Here is a 12354-nt window from a genome sequence, read left to right on the forward strand (position 1 = left end):
CTATATCAGGGCTGCTCAAGTTTGGCCTTCCTGCAGATGTTGGCCTACAACTCCCATAATTCCTGGTTATTGGCCACTGTGGCTGGGGATTATGGGAGTTATAGTCCAAAAACAGCTGGGGGCCTTATTCAAGGAGGCCTGTTCTATATGTTTAACAACTTTGTCCTTCTGTATGTTTTCCATCAATTTAACTGGCATAGAAGTTAAGCTAACCGGCCTATAATTTCCTGGATCCCTTTTGAAAACTGGAGTTACATTGGCTACTTTCCAGTCCTCTGGTACAGAGCCTGATTGTAGGGACAAGTTATATACTTCTGCTAGGAGATCAGCAGTTTCACATTTGAGTTCCTTCAGAACTCTTGGGTGGATGCCATCTGGCCCTGGCAATTTGTTAATTTTTAGTTTTTCAAGACAGTTTAGAACAGCATCTCTCGTCACTTCAAAACGTCTCAGTTCTTCAACCTCCAAACCAGAGAGAAGCTTAGTTCAGGTGTGGGTATAAGCTCAGTACCCTCTGCTGTGAAGGAGCTGGCTGACCATAAATACAACCCACCACTGACAACCCACCACTGAAAGCACTCCAAGACAAAATATAATTTGACCAAACAGAAGAAAAGGTTGCTTTATTGTACATATCCTTTACTTAGTTCGCAATCTATGTTAGTTTTTCTATAAACAATGTATTTATGCTTAAGCCACTTCATTAGAAACATTACTCATCATTTCCTACTAAAGGATCTAACCTCATTTGTTTTCTTTCAAAAGAACTGAGCTTAAATTTCAGCTTAAATTTAAATTAAAGAGGCTGCCACTAGATGGCTCCTTAGCATATAATATAAGCAATATCACAGTAGCAATTTCACATATAAGAAAATGGTGTGGTTTCTTATAACTTAGTGCATATCACTTATCTGCTTAGTGATGCTACTGAAAAATTACATCCATTGATCATGTATAACCAGAAAACTATGTTCTCATCAAAATATAACTGAATATGTTGGGCGTGAATGCCTTTTCCACTGTTTGCATTACACCAACTTCTTGTTCTACTTTAAAAACAGTCCCAGAGATTTCCAGAGTACTCACATCTCTATATATAATTCTCTAAGGCATACCCGTGGCTAATCCCGTGCATGGCAGCTCTCACGAGAGTTCACAAGTAGAAGCACCTGATTGGGCAGTGGGGATTCCATATGCAGATAGGGAGGAGACTGTGAGAGCAGAAGCACCACGGTGATTGGGCAGTGGGGATTCCAATTTCAGATAGGGGGAGGAGCCTGTGGCACTGTGGTGACTGGACAGTGGAGATTCCATATACAAATAGGGAGGAGGAGTCTGTGATGGTTAAGGTCAGTTGGAATGCAACTGTTACTGGTCGGAAGATGTTCTTGATTGCAGAGGAGAGGAATCTATACATATATATATAAAAGATAGTAGGCGGGGGTCTGTGAAGAGAGGGGTCGTGAGGGAGGAAAGAGCCCCTTCAGGAGAAGGAGGCTGCTGTTGTGTGAATTAGATGAGGAAACAAGATGAACAAGATCTGTTAACTCAGGAAGGGAGAGAGAGAAAGAAAAAAGAAGGGAGGGACAGAAAGACAGAGGGGAAGAGCGAGTGGAGGAGAGAGAAAAAGAAAAAAAAGAAGGGAGGGGAAGAGAGAAAGAAAGAAGAGTGAGGGATGGCCCCGGGCCTGTTAGCGGCCTGAGGGGAACGAATGGCCATGGCGGCGGCAGCAGCAAGGAAAGGCCCAGTCAACCACTGCTGCTGTTTGGGACTACTGAGGCCATTGATGGCGGGAGGCAGGCAGGCAAGGGACGGGTCCAGGCCTGTCAGTGACCTGAGGGGAATGAGTGGCCATGGTGGTGGCAGCAGCAAGGAAGGGCCCGGTCAACCGCTGCTGCTGCAGAGAGGAGCAGGAGTGGGGTGAGGGTGGGGAGGTCTCTGAGGATAGAGGGCTGCAGGTTGGCCAATAGGCACCGGCAACGCTGCAGCGATGACCAAGAGGGGTGAGGGGGATGGAAGCAACGGGATGGAAGAGGAACAGAAGGAGTGCAGCTCAGGTGAGGGTGGAGAGATCTCTAAGGTGAGGGGAGCTGTGGCAGTGGGTGAGGAGAGCAATCAAGTACTAGCACGCAGATGCTCTGAGTAAAGCTAGTTGATAAAAAAATAGAACAAACCCCTTATTTTGAACTGAATAAACAAAGGGGGGTGGCAAAGATACAAAATAGTTGAAGAAAAGTAAAAACAAAACCTGATGAAAGGATGTAGCAAATGTGTTACTGCCAATCATTTTTTGATGCTGCTGCTCCTTTTGCAATTAGATGAGAAATGAGCAGGAAGGCACTCACCCCACCCTTTCAGCACAGGTACTTTTTTCCCTGGAGGAGATGGCAGGGTTAGCATAAGTTTCCTGGCTAAAGCTCTAGAAATTTCCAAAGTCGTTCTGTCCTGGCCCCATCAGTGTGACTGCACACATTATAAAGAATAAAGTACGGTTCTCTTCCAAGCACGCAGGTTGCTTCTTTGAATTAAGCCATGGTAGAATTTATGTAATCAAATCAAATTACTTGCCTTGTTCTCCATGCAACCCTCTAAGTATACCCATCCCAAATCTCCTGGGTCCTTAGTCTAAATGTCTGTCCACTTTCCTTCCATCGGAATTTGTACTGTCTTTGCAGACAGACATTCGTTTCTATACTATACTCCAATTCTCCTGTTTCTTTGCTCCATTTACTCATTTTGAATCTAAGCCATCAGTGTTTCTATTGTGACTCATTCCAGCATTAATTTCCTTCATTCTTGTCCCACTGAATGCTTCTTAAGCCTTTGAGCATATATACTTCCTTCATGTTTCACCTCCCAATATTTCCTGGCTTTTCTTGCAGTTCACAATCCACCAGTGGACTATATTATCACACAAAAGGTAGCTCTTCCAAATTCCTCCCCACCACATATAAGCAAAGCTTTACTACTACCTCTCCATCAAACTAATATTAAAGAGTCTTATAAGATAGCACTGTATTTACCTGAATCAAACACTCGTTTTCCCCCCTAAGTTGTTTGGTGGTAGAAATTGGGGCGGAGAGATTCTTAAATTCAGAGTCATGTTCTTTTTGGGTAAGGTAAAGTGTGCTGTCAAGTCAATTTTGACTCCTGACGCCCACAGAGCCCTGTGGTTTTCTTTGGTAGAATACAGGAGAGGTTTACCATTGCTTCCTCCCGCGCACTATGAGATGAATCCTTTCAACATCTTCCTATATTGCTGCTGCCTGATATAGTACCAGCGGGGATTCGAACTGGCAACCTTCTGCTTGTTAGTCAAGCATTTCCCCGCTGCACCACTTAAAGTGATTCTTTTTGGGTACTTACAGGTATAACCTTTACTTAACCCTAATTTTTAAGGGGGTCGTCTTAAATTCAGAGTCATCTTCTACTCAGGTAAATATGATATGTACTGTCCACTTCACCAATGGTTTTTGCACCAGATAACGTGATGGTAGCATGCATCTCACACATTATCATTCTCCGTCATCTCTAGTGAGGTCACAGGAGTTCATGATTTCCTGGTTCAGAGCATGAACCTCAGTGACTTGCAATGCACACAATCAGTGTTCCCTCTAATTTTTTTTCATCAGTGAGTGGAATGAGGTTGGTTCTGGGGGGCAGTATCAACGAAGTGTGTGCACATATGCATTATTATGTGCCACTATAGATACAACATGCACACATGCACACAAATACTGAAGGAAAGAAGTGTATTTTACCATTCTATTCTATTTATAAAATTATAATATAAAAATTAAAATATTTATTCTATTTGTAAAATTGGGATTTATAGCTTTATAGTGCCAAACTCAGTGTGCTAGCTTTTGGTTTGAAGCTGAGCTCTTAAAATTCAATAAAGACAAATTTTATTCTGTCAGCTTCTCTGAAAGTAGTGTCTTCTTGATATAGTGATTGGTTTTGACTTATGTGTTAGGCTCCTACTTGCTGTAATCTTCTCTGACACTTATCAAAATCTGATATTCTCAGGGAATAGTGCTAGATTCCATCAGTCAACAAGGTCTGAAATAACTGGATCACATACAGAACAAAAGCCTTCAATTAATTAACTAGGAAATACATTTATAGCTGTTTTTGTTACTTAAACATGAGTCTTTAATAAGAGTTTTAGAAAAATTCTGAATATCATATTTTAACCATTATTATTCTCAGCAGTTTTAACACTCAATGATCTCAATAATAGTTAAAATACGATGTTCAGAATTTTTCTGTAAAATAAAACTTCTTCCCTCATTATTTTTAAAGCTTTTAATACTTTTTGTAGTGACTAATTTCCTCACAAGAAAGTATACTTTTGGGTGAGGGAGGGTTCTTACAAGTTTATATTGTAAACTGCCCCTGCCCCTGGTGGCGCAGTGGTAAAACTGCCGCCCTGTAACCAGAAGGTTACAAGTTCGATCCTGACCAGGGGCGCAAGGTTGACTCAGCCTTCCATCCTTCCGAGGTCGGTAAAATGAGTACCCAGAATGTTGGGGGCAATATACTAAATCATTGTAAACCGCTTAGAGAGCTCCGGCTATAGAGCGGTATATAAATGTAAGTGCTATTGCTATTGCTATATTAGAACCAGATGGCCCTGCTGGGCTGGCTGCCGGGCCCGCTGACCCCACCTCATCCCAGCGGCTGGGCCAGGCCCACCGCCACCGCTGCCTCCTCAATGGTAAACCCCTCCTGTATTTCTACCAAAGACAACCACAGGGCTCAGTGGGCGCCAGGGGTCAAAATCGACTTGATGGCACACTTTACCTTTACAGTGAAATAACAGGAGGAAAAAGGGACAGGACAGGTTATTTGATGAGACCAGGTAAGTGTTTAATGTTTACAGGCTTACAATGGACTTGCCTGGCAAGCTCAGCTCTTCCTGTGGCTGGCTTGCTCTTGAGCAGGGGACGAGTATAAAGGACTAGGCAGGGCAGGCACAGAGAGCAAGAGGGATCACTATTAACCCTTCCCTCCCTGTTTCTGCTAACAGCGGTGGCTGGGGAGAAGAGGGCGGCCTGCCTCGCACCGGAGGGGACAATGGGGTGTCCATTAACCCTCAGCACCCCTTGTCAGGTCCAAACTCTCTCGTCAATGCCTTAAGCTGGCCCTGGTGGGGAGGAAAAGAGAGGGAAGCAGAGATTTCTCCCTGCCTGTTTCTCTCTCTCGGCTTTCAGCTGCCCCCTTCTCCAGATGCCAGCCGGTGCGCCCGGCACCAGCCCTCTCCTGCTCGCCTTCCATTTGCCAAGCTTTCTTTCTTAGCCTCCAAAAGAAAAAAGAAGGGAGGGAAAGGCAAATGCAAATGCAACTGGGCAGCAGCAGCAGCAAAGTTTGCAAGGAACTGAGCCTCCTGGGGAGAGAAGAGGAACCCTGTCAGCCCCCTCCGAGGCCAATTATTTGGAGGAGGCTGTTGCTCCCTCCTTGCAGGGGCGAGGAAGGGCACTGCTGGAGAAGGGAGACCGGGAGGGGGCTGCTGCCTTCAAGGGAGTCCTTGCCAGGTACCTTGGCGAGAGCCTGAGCAGGCAAGGAGGTGGCGAGCCCAGGCATGGATGGCGGTGGCGGCTCCCCAGTGGTGAGCACCCACTGAAAACAACTGCACGGGGGTCTGGAGTTTGGTGTGTGCACACTCACACATGCACCTTAGAGGGAAGGTAGCTCACAATCCAGAAAAGCATTAGGGCCCCTTGAGTTCTTTGCAGCTCAGATTATAATCTGTAGTCAAAAATATATTCTCTCCTCCTCCTGGGCTAGTTTGGCTGCTATGGCTCCATTGCAGTCACCAGAGATTCTGGGAAATGACATTTTCCTGACAAAGGACTCAGGCAGCCTGGGAAAAATATATTTCCCAAGAGCCCTAGGGCTGCTGTAGCAGCATTCCAACAGTAAACAGGGAGCGAAGTGGGTCCTCCTGTCACTGCAGTTTGTGAGTGAAATCAGTCAATTCACACAGGAGGCAGGTGGTAGGGTATGCTTTGGGGCTTGTGGGGCACTGAGGGAAGGTGTTTCATTCACAATGAACACCCAGTGATGTCATCAGGAGCACAAGAGGATCCAAACTGGGCTTGTAATAAAATGAGCCATTTTGCAATTTAGGAAATAGCTCAGATTGCCAAACCCAGTTCATAATGGAGCTGCGAGTTTATCCATCACTAATAATCCCCTTGAAGTTGACACTTGTGTTGCTTAATTTAGACGTGCATGCAGACGAGAAACCAGCAAAAACAGGGAGGACAACTAACCACAACCCTTGAGAGATGGGTTGAGAGAAGCACCCCATGTTCATCGGCTGGGTAAGGGAACAAGCAGAGAGCAGCAGCTGGGAGACAGGGCAGTTTCTTTTGATGATATCAACATTAAGCAAGAAGCATCCAAGTTCTTTACTTTCAAGATTACATTCATCCCACTGCAGAATTTTTGAAATAAAAAAGTGTTTGGCGTTTAGGAAAGTAATCAAATCAACTCCCTTCCCACCTTTGCTCAATCTAAAGGAGTGGGGAGGGAAACAAAGCAAGAAAAGCAGCCAAAAGTCAAAGATTTGAAAAGCTCCTTCTCAGCCCTGTTCCCTTGAGCAAGACAGGACTGGAACTGGGATGTTGACATCAGAAAGTTAACCACGCCTTCAATTCAAGTTTGGGTCCTGTCTGCAGAGCATGCTCAGTTCACAATCCATGGTGTAAGGATGACCTCCAGCACTCTGGAAAATATATTTATTCCACTGCAGAATTATTTGGTTTGAAAGACTAGCTAGATGAAGTGATTAGAAAATCCACAATTGAAAGGAGTGAAGTAACAACCTCTCACAAGGATATCGTGTTTTTATGTTGAAACAGAAATTTATTTAAGGCCCCATTAAACAGGTCATGCTGTCAAACTGACCTTTGGCAATCTCCTAATAAATAGTGTAGAGGTACAGGCTTTCATATATTTCCCAGTATACGGAGCAAGGCTAACATCTGGGATAGCTTGCTTGTTTTTAAAATGAAGTGAAAGGGGAGATGCTAATTTCACTACTTAAAACTAGCATGTTTAAAGGATATGACAGGGATGTAACTGGGTTAATCTGGAGTTTTTCTCAATGCTTTGTGTCCCTGTTCTTGTACCTTTATTCTCATTTTACTCAGTGACAACCAAAAGCTTCAAATTTTTGAATGCTTCATATTTTTTCTTCATGAGCATCAGAAGCTACATCATCCACTCTACTGGTCTATACTGGAAATGGCACACAATTTATGTATGTAATACACGCAAAAGATTGGATATACCAGAGAGTATTATGCCCATGTCCTCGACAGGTTGCTCACTGAAACAGAGAGAGGAGCAAGAGGCAACAGCCTGGTTCCCTCCGCATCACACCTCAGTGGATCTTAAGCTACAGAAGTCACTGGCCTCTTCTCAAGGCTTTTGGGAGGTGCAGCTTCTTACCCAGGAGGAGCTCCTTGCTCTTGCACACTTATCTGCAGAAGGGGGGACCTCTCTCCAAACACTCTATTTTTAAGACCCACCCACCCAAGCTGCCTAAAAGAAATAAAAAAGACAATGAAAAGGGGGCCTCATTCCTTCACTGAGCAGATTCAGAGAGTCTGCCATTCTTGGCAGTCTTCTAGGCAACAAGATGAACTGGGCTGATCCCCACTTCCCCATCCCTATCCCTCCACAATGGACACCCTCAGCATTCCATGGTTCAATGGCCCCTAATTTCCCATAGGTCCTCAAAAGACACTTGTTGGGCCACTTGTTTGATCATTAGCAACTTAAAGAAAAATGAAATGTTTAATTACTTCCTATACCTATATATTTATTTAAAATATTTCTCTCCTGTGCCACCAGCACAATTCTCTTCAGGGCAGTTTACAATAAAACAACATCATAATAAAGAACAATAAAAGAAACATTTTTAAAAAACAGACTAGCCAGCAAGACGATGTGGCAGGCAGTAACAGACAGGACTAAAAACCAAAAAACTTTTGGTTGAAAGAAAACACCGGTTTTAACATGCTTCTTGAAAAGGGTGATCTTTTACATTCATCAAGAAGCCCATGTGCTCTATTCTTCTGGGCTGTTTACAAGTCCCTCAGTAGAGGGTTCTTAAAAGAGGGATAAGGGGGCACTAGGCTAGAGATGTGCAGAACCAGTTCAACAATGAACTGGTCCATCGACTTGGCCAGTCGGTTCAACTGAACCAGTTCGCAGATCCACAATTCGGTCCAAATCCGGACTGAACTGCAGCAAATGGTCCGTGCACACCCCTACACTAGGCCCTGTCCCTGCCAACTAAATCTGCATTACTGGTAGAGCCAAGAGCAAAATCAGAGGGCCACGAGAGATTCATACGGGTTTATGAGAGCAACTCATTCATACCTTGGTCCTAAGTCATGTATGGCGTCAAAAACAGTACTTTGAATCTATCCCGAAAGCAAACAGGCAAACAACGAAACAACTGCAGGACAGGTATAACACCAGGGTAGTAATTAGCTCCCAGAAGTATCCCTGATGCAGCATTCTGCACCAGCTGAAGCTTCCAAAGAGTTTTCAAAGGTAGCTCCTCGCAGAGCACATTACAAGAATCAGATGTGCATGTAACCAATGAATGGGTGTCTAAAATCAGAGCCAGTTTATCCAAGTACGGTTGCAGCTGGAAAAAGGTACTCCTGGACATCACTACCACCTGAGCCTCCAGGAAGTACATCAGATCCAGGAGGACCCCCAAGCTGCAAACTTGGGCCAAATTTCAGCTTGTTTGCCCCATTCAGCCCACAATGGCCTCCAGATGCTGGTTCTACTGTCTCTTTGTTATTAGCTGATTTAAGTGATAGGTAGAGCTGGAAGTCATCAGCATACTGATGACGTTACAGCCCATATATATAGATGACCTCACCCAACAGTTTCATGCATATATTAAACATCACGAAGGATAATATAAAACCTGGCAATACCCCATAGGCCAGTGGCCAAGAGGCAGAGCAGTATCCTCCAGTACCACCTTAGGCTTACAGCCCTCCAGGTAGGACGGGAGCCACTGTAAAATAGAGCTTTCAGGTCCAATCTGGAGAGATGACCCAGAAGGATACCATGGTCAATGGTACGGAAAGCCAATTAGAGATCCAGGATTTTCACCAAGGTCACTCACCCAAACTATCTCCCAACACAGGTAATCCACCAGGGCAACCAAGGTAGTTTCCATCCCATACCGAGGCTGAAAGCCAGACTGGAAAGGAAACTCTGTCTGAGTGTGTGTGCGTGTGTGTGAGAGAGAGAGAGGTTTTTGAACCAGGTGGGGTGGGAGGGAGATCAGGTGCCAAGTTTAAGCCAAAACTATTTTAATACAAACTTGTAAGAACCCTCCCCCACCCCAAAAGTATACTTTCTTGTGAGGAAATAAGTCACTACAAAAAGTATTAAAAGCTTTAGAAAGAAGGAAGGTTTTATTTTACAGAAAAATTCTGAACATCATATTTTAACTATTATTGAGATCACTGAGTGTTAAAACTCTGCTGAGAACAATAATAGTTAAAATATGATATTCAGAATTTTTCTAAAATAGAAAACTCTTATTAAAGACTCATGTTTAAGTAACAAAAACAGCTATAAATCTACTTAATTAATTGAAGGCTTCTGTTCTATACAGGTGAGACTCGAAAAATTAGAATATCGTGCAAAAGTCCATTAATTTCAGTAATGCACATTAAAAGGTGAAACTGATATATGAGATAGACGCATTACATGCAAAGTGAGATAAGTCAAACCTTAATTTGTTATAATTGTGATGATCATGGCGTACAGCTCATGAAAACCCCAAATCCACAATCCCAGAAAGTTAGAATATTACATGAAACCAATAAAACAAGGATTGTAAATAGAACAATATCGGACCTCTGAAAAGTATAAGCATGCATATGTATTCAGTACTTGGTTTGGGCCCCTTTTGCAGCAATTACTGCCTCAATGTGGCGTGGCATTGATGCTATCAGCCTGTGGCACTGCTGAGGTGTTATGGAAGACCAGGATGCTTCAATAGCGGCCTTCAGCTCTTCTGCATTGTTTGGTCTCATGTCTCTCATCCTTCTCTTGGCAATGCCCCATAGATTCTCTATGGGGTTCAGGCCAGGCGAGTTTGCTGGCCAATCAAGCACAGTAATCCCATGGTCATTGAACCAGGTTTTGGTACTTTTGGCAGTGTGGGCAGGTGCCAAGTCCTGCTGGAAAATGAAGTCAGCATCCCCATACAGCTCGTCTGCGGAAGGAAGCATGAAGTGCTCCAAAATCTCCTGATAGACGGCTGCATTGACCCTGGACTTAATGTAGCACAGTGGACCAACACCAGCAGATGACATGGCTCCCCAAATCAACACAGACTGTGGAAACTTCACACTGGACTTCAAGCATCTTGCATTGTGTGCCTCTCCATTCTTCCTCCAGACTCTGGGTCCTTGGTTTCCAAATGAGATGCAAAAGTTGCTCTCATCAGAAAAGAGGACTTTGGACCACTGAGCAACAGACCAGTTCTTTTTTTCTTGAGCCCAGGTAAGACGCTTCTGACGTTGTTTGTTGTTCAGGAGTGGCTTGAAAAGAGGAATACGACATTTGAAGCCCATGTCCAGGATCTGTCTGTGTGTGGTGGCTCTTGATGCACTAACTCCAGCCTCAGTCCACTCCTTGTGAAAGTCCCCAACACTTTTGAATAGCCTTTTCCTGACAATCCTCTCCAGGCTGCGGTCATCCCTGCTGCTTGTGCACCTTTTTCTTCCACACTTTTCCCTTCCACATAACTTTCTATTAATGTGCTTTGATACAGCACTTTGGGAACATCCAACTTCTTTTGCAATTACCTTTTGAGGCTTTCCCTCCTTATGGAGGGTGTCAATGATGGTTTTCTGCACAACTGTCAAGTCTGCAGTCTTTCCCATGATTGTGATTCCTAATGAAGCAGACTGAGAGACCATTTAAAGGCTCAGGAACCCTTTGCAGGTGTTATGGATTGATTAGCTGATTTGAGTGGGACACCTGGAGCCTAGACTGTTGAACCTTTTCACAATATTCCAATTTCCTGGGATTGTGGATTTGGGGTTCTCATGAGCTGTACGCCATGATCATCACAATTATAACAAATTAAGGCTTGACTTATCTCGCTTTGCATGTAATGCATCTATCTCATATATCAGTTTCACCTTTTAATGTGCATTACTGAAATTAATGAACTTTTGCATGATATTCTAATTTTTTGAGTTTCACCTGTATGTGATCCAATTATTCCAGATCTTGTTTACTGAGGACATCTAGCACTATTCCACGAGAACTATCCGCTTCCTATGTTCCTAAACTTTAATTGAAGGTATGGATCTAACGAAGTACCTACGGAATCCCTGAAGTGTGCAGAAACCACTACCTTATCTTTGCGTGGCTCCATTTTACTTGCAAACTAATAGGCACAGGATCATCAAGTGGTAGTGAAATTATGTTATTTTATATTACATTACATTGTATTATACTTAAGCATTCTCCTTTTCCATCCAGTTAGATCTATAAGGAGGATCTACAAATTGCATATAAAATGCACCATGAAAACAACAAAACACATTTTCTAAATTATACATAAAACAGTAAAAGCCTAAAAACTCGTTTTATTGGCTAGACTAATGTCTCTAAGACAGTAATTATGGCTTTTATACTATCCTATTCAAAAAGTACAACATGCAAGATTAAAAAGAAGACATACCACTTTTATTTCCATTTTCTTCATCCTGCAAAAAGAAAATTGTAAAAATCCAGTCATTGTATTGGAATTTTTTTTTTTAAGAGTTCTTAAAAGCATTAATGGCCAACCTTTTCAAAAATATTTATCTCAAACTATTCTAGAACAACTGAGGCAGCAACAAAGTGACCTGATCTACAGTGATGACTGATAATTTCATTTTTCAAAAAATTAAGACAACCCTTTCTACTGTCTCTATAGAAATAATTTCCAATCTTTAATAAGTCATATGAATACATATAAACATAGAAATGCAACAGGACTGCACAACTTTGACCCTCCAGCTGCTGTTGGACTGCAACTGCCATCGTCCCTGGCTATTGGTCATGGGGGCTGGGGATGATGGGATATGTAGTCCAAAAACAGATGGTGGGTCAAAGTTGTGCAGACCTAACATTCAACTAGATGGCTAATGAAAGAGCTACTCTAAATATAACGTTTATTGCAGTCATTCGTGCCAATGTTCACTATACATATTTATCATTAACCAGCTTTTGTACCACTGCTACTATTTCAGGTTTATTTCGCAGCACCAAGTATGCTACAAACTGCACAGTCCACAGTGC

At 43.1% G+C, this 12354-nt stretch overlaps 1 protein-coding gene across 7 annotated transcripts in view; it reads right to left on the bottom strand.

The window, feature by feature from the left end:
* Nucleotides 1-12354, bottom strand: part of ARHGAP21 (Rho GTPase activating protein 21) — a 178803-nt gene that overhangs the window by 92906 nt on the left and 73543 nt on the right. For 6 of the 7 annotated variants that reach the window (XR_008309651.1, XM_053260664.1, XM_053260666.1 and 3 more), the window contains exon 3: nt 11753-11777. The exons of the other annotated variant lie outside the window; for it this stretch is intronic. Coding sequence is in view for 4 of the 6 variants with exons in the window: in XM_053260664.1 (XP_053116639.1) it covers nt 11753-11777 (25 nt within the window). In the remaining 2 variants the exon portion in view is untranslated. The remainder of the gene's footprint in view (nt 1-11752; nt 11778-12354) is intronic. 7 annotated transcript variants of the gene reach the window in all.

Source organism: Hemicordylus capensis, chromosome 6 (assembly GCF_027244095.1).
Source record: "Hemicordylus capensis ecotype Gifberg chromosome 6, rHemCap1.1.pri, whole genome shotgun sequence".
NCBI lineage: Eukaryota > Metazoa > Chordata > Lepidosauria > Squamata > Cordylidae > Hemicordylus > Hemicordylus capensis.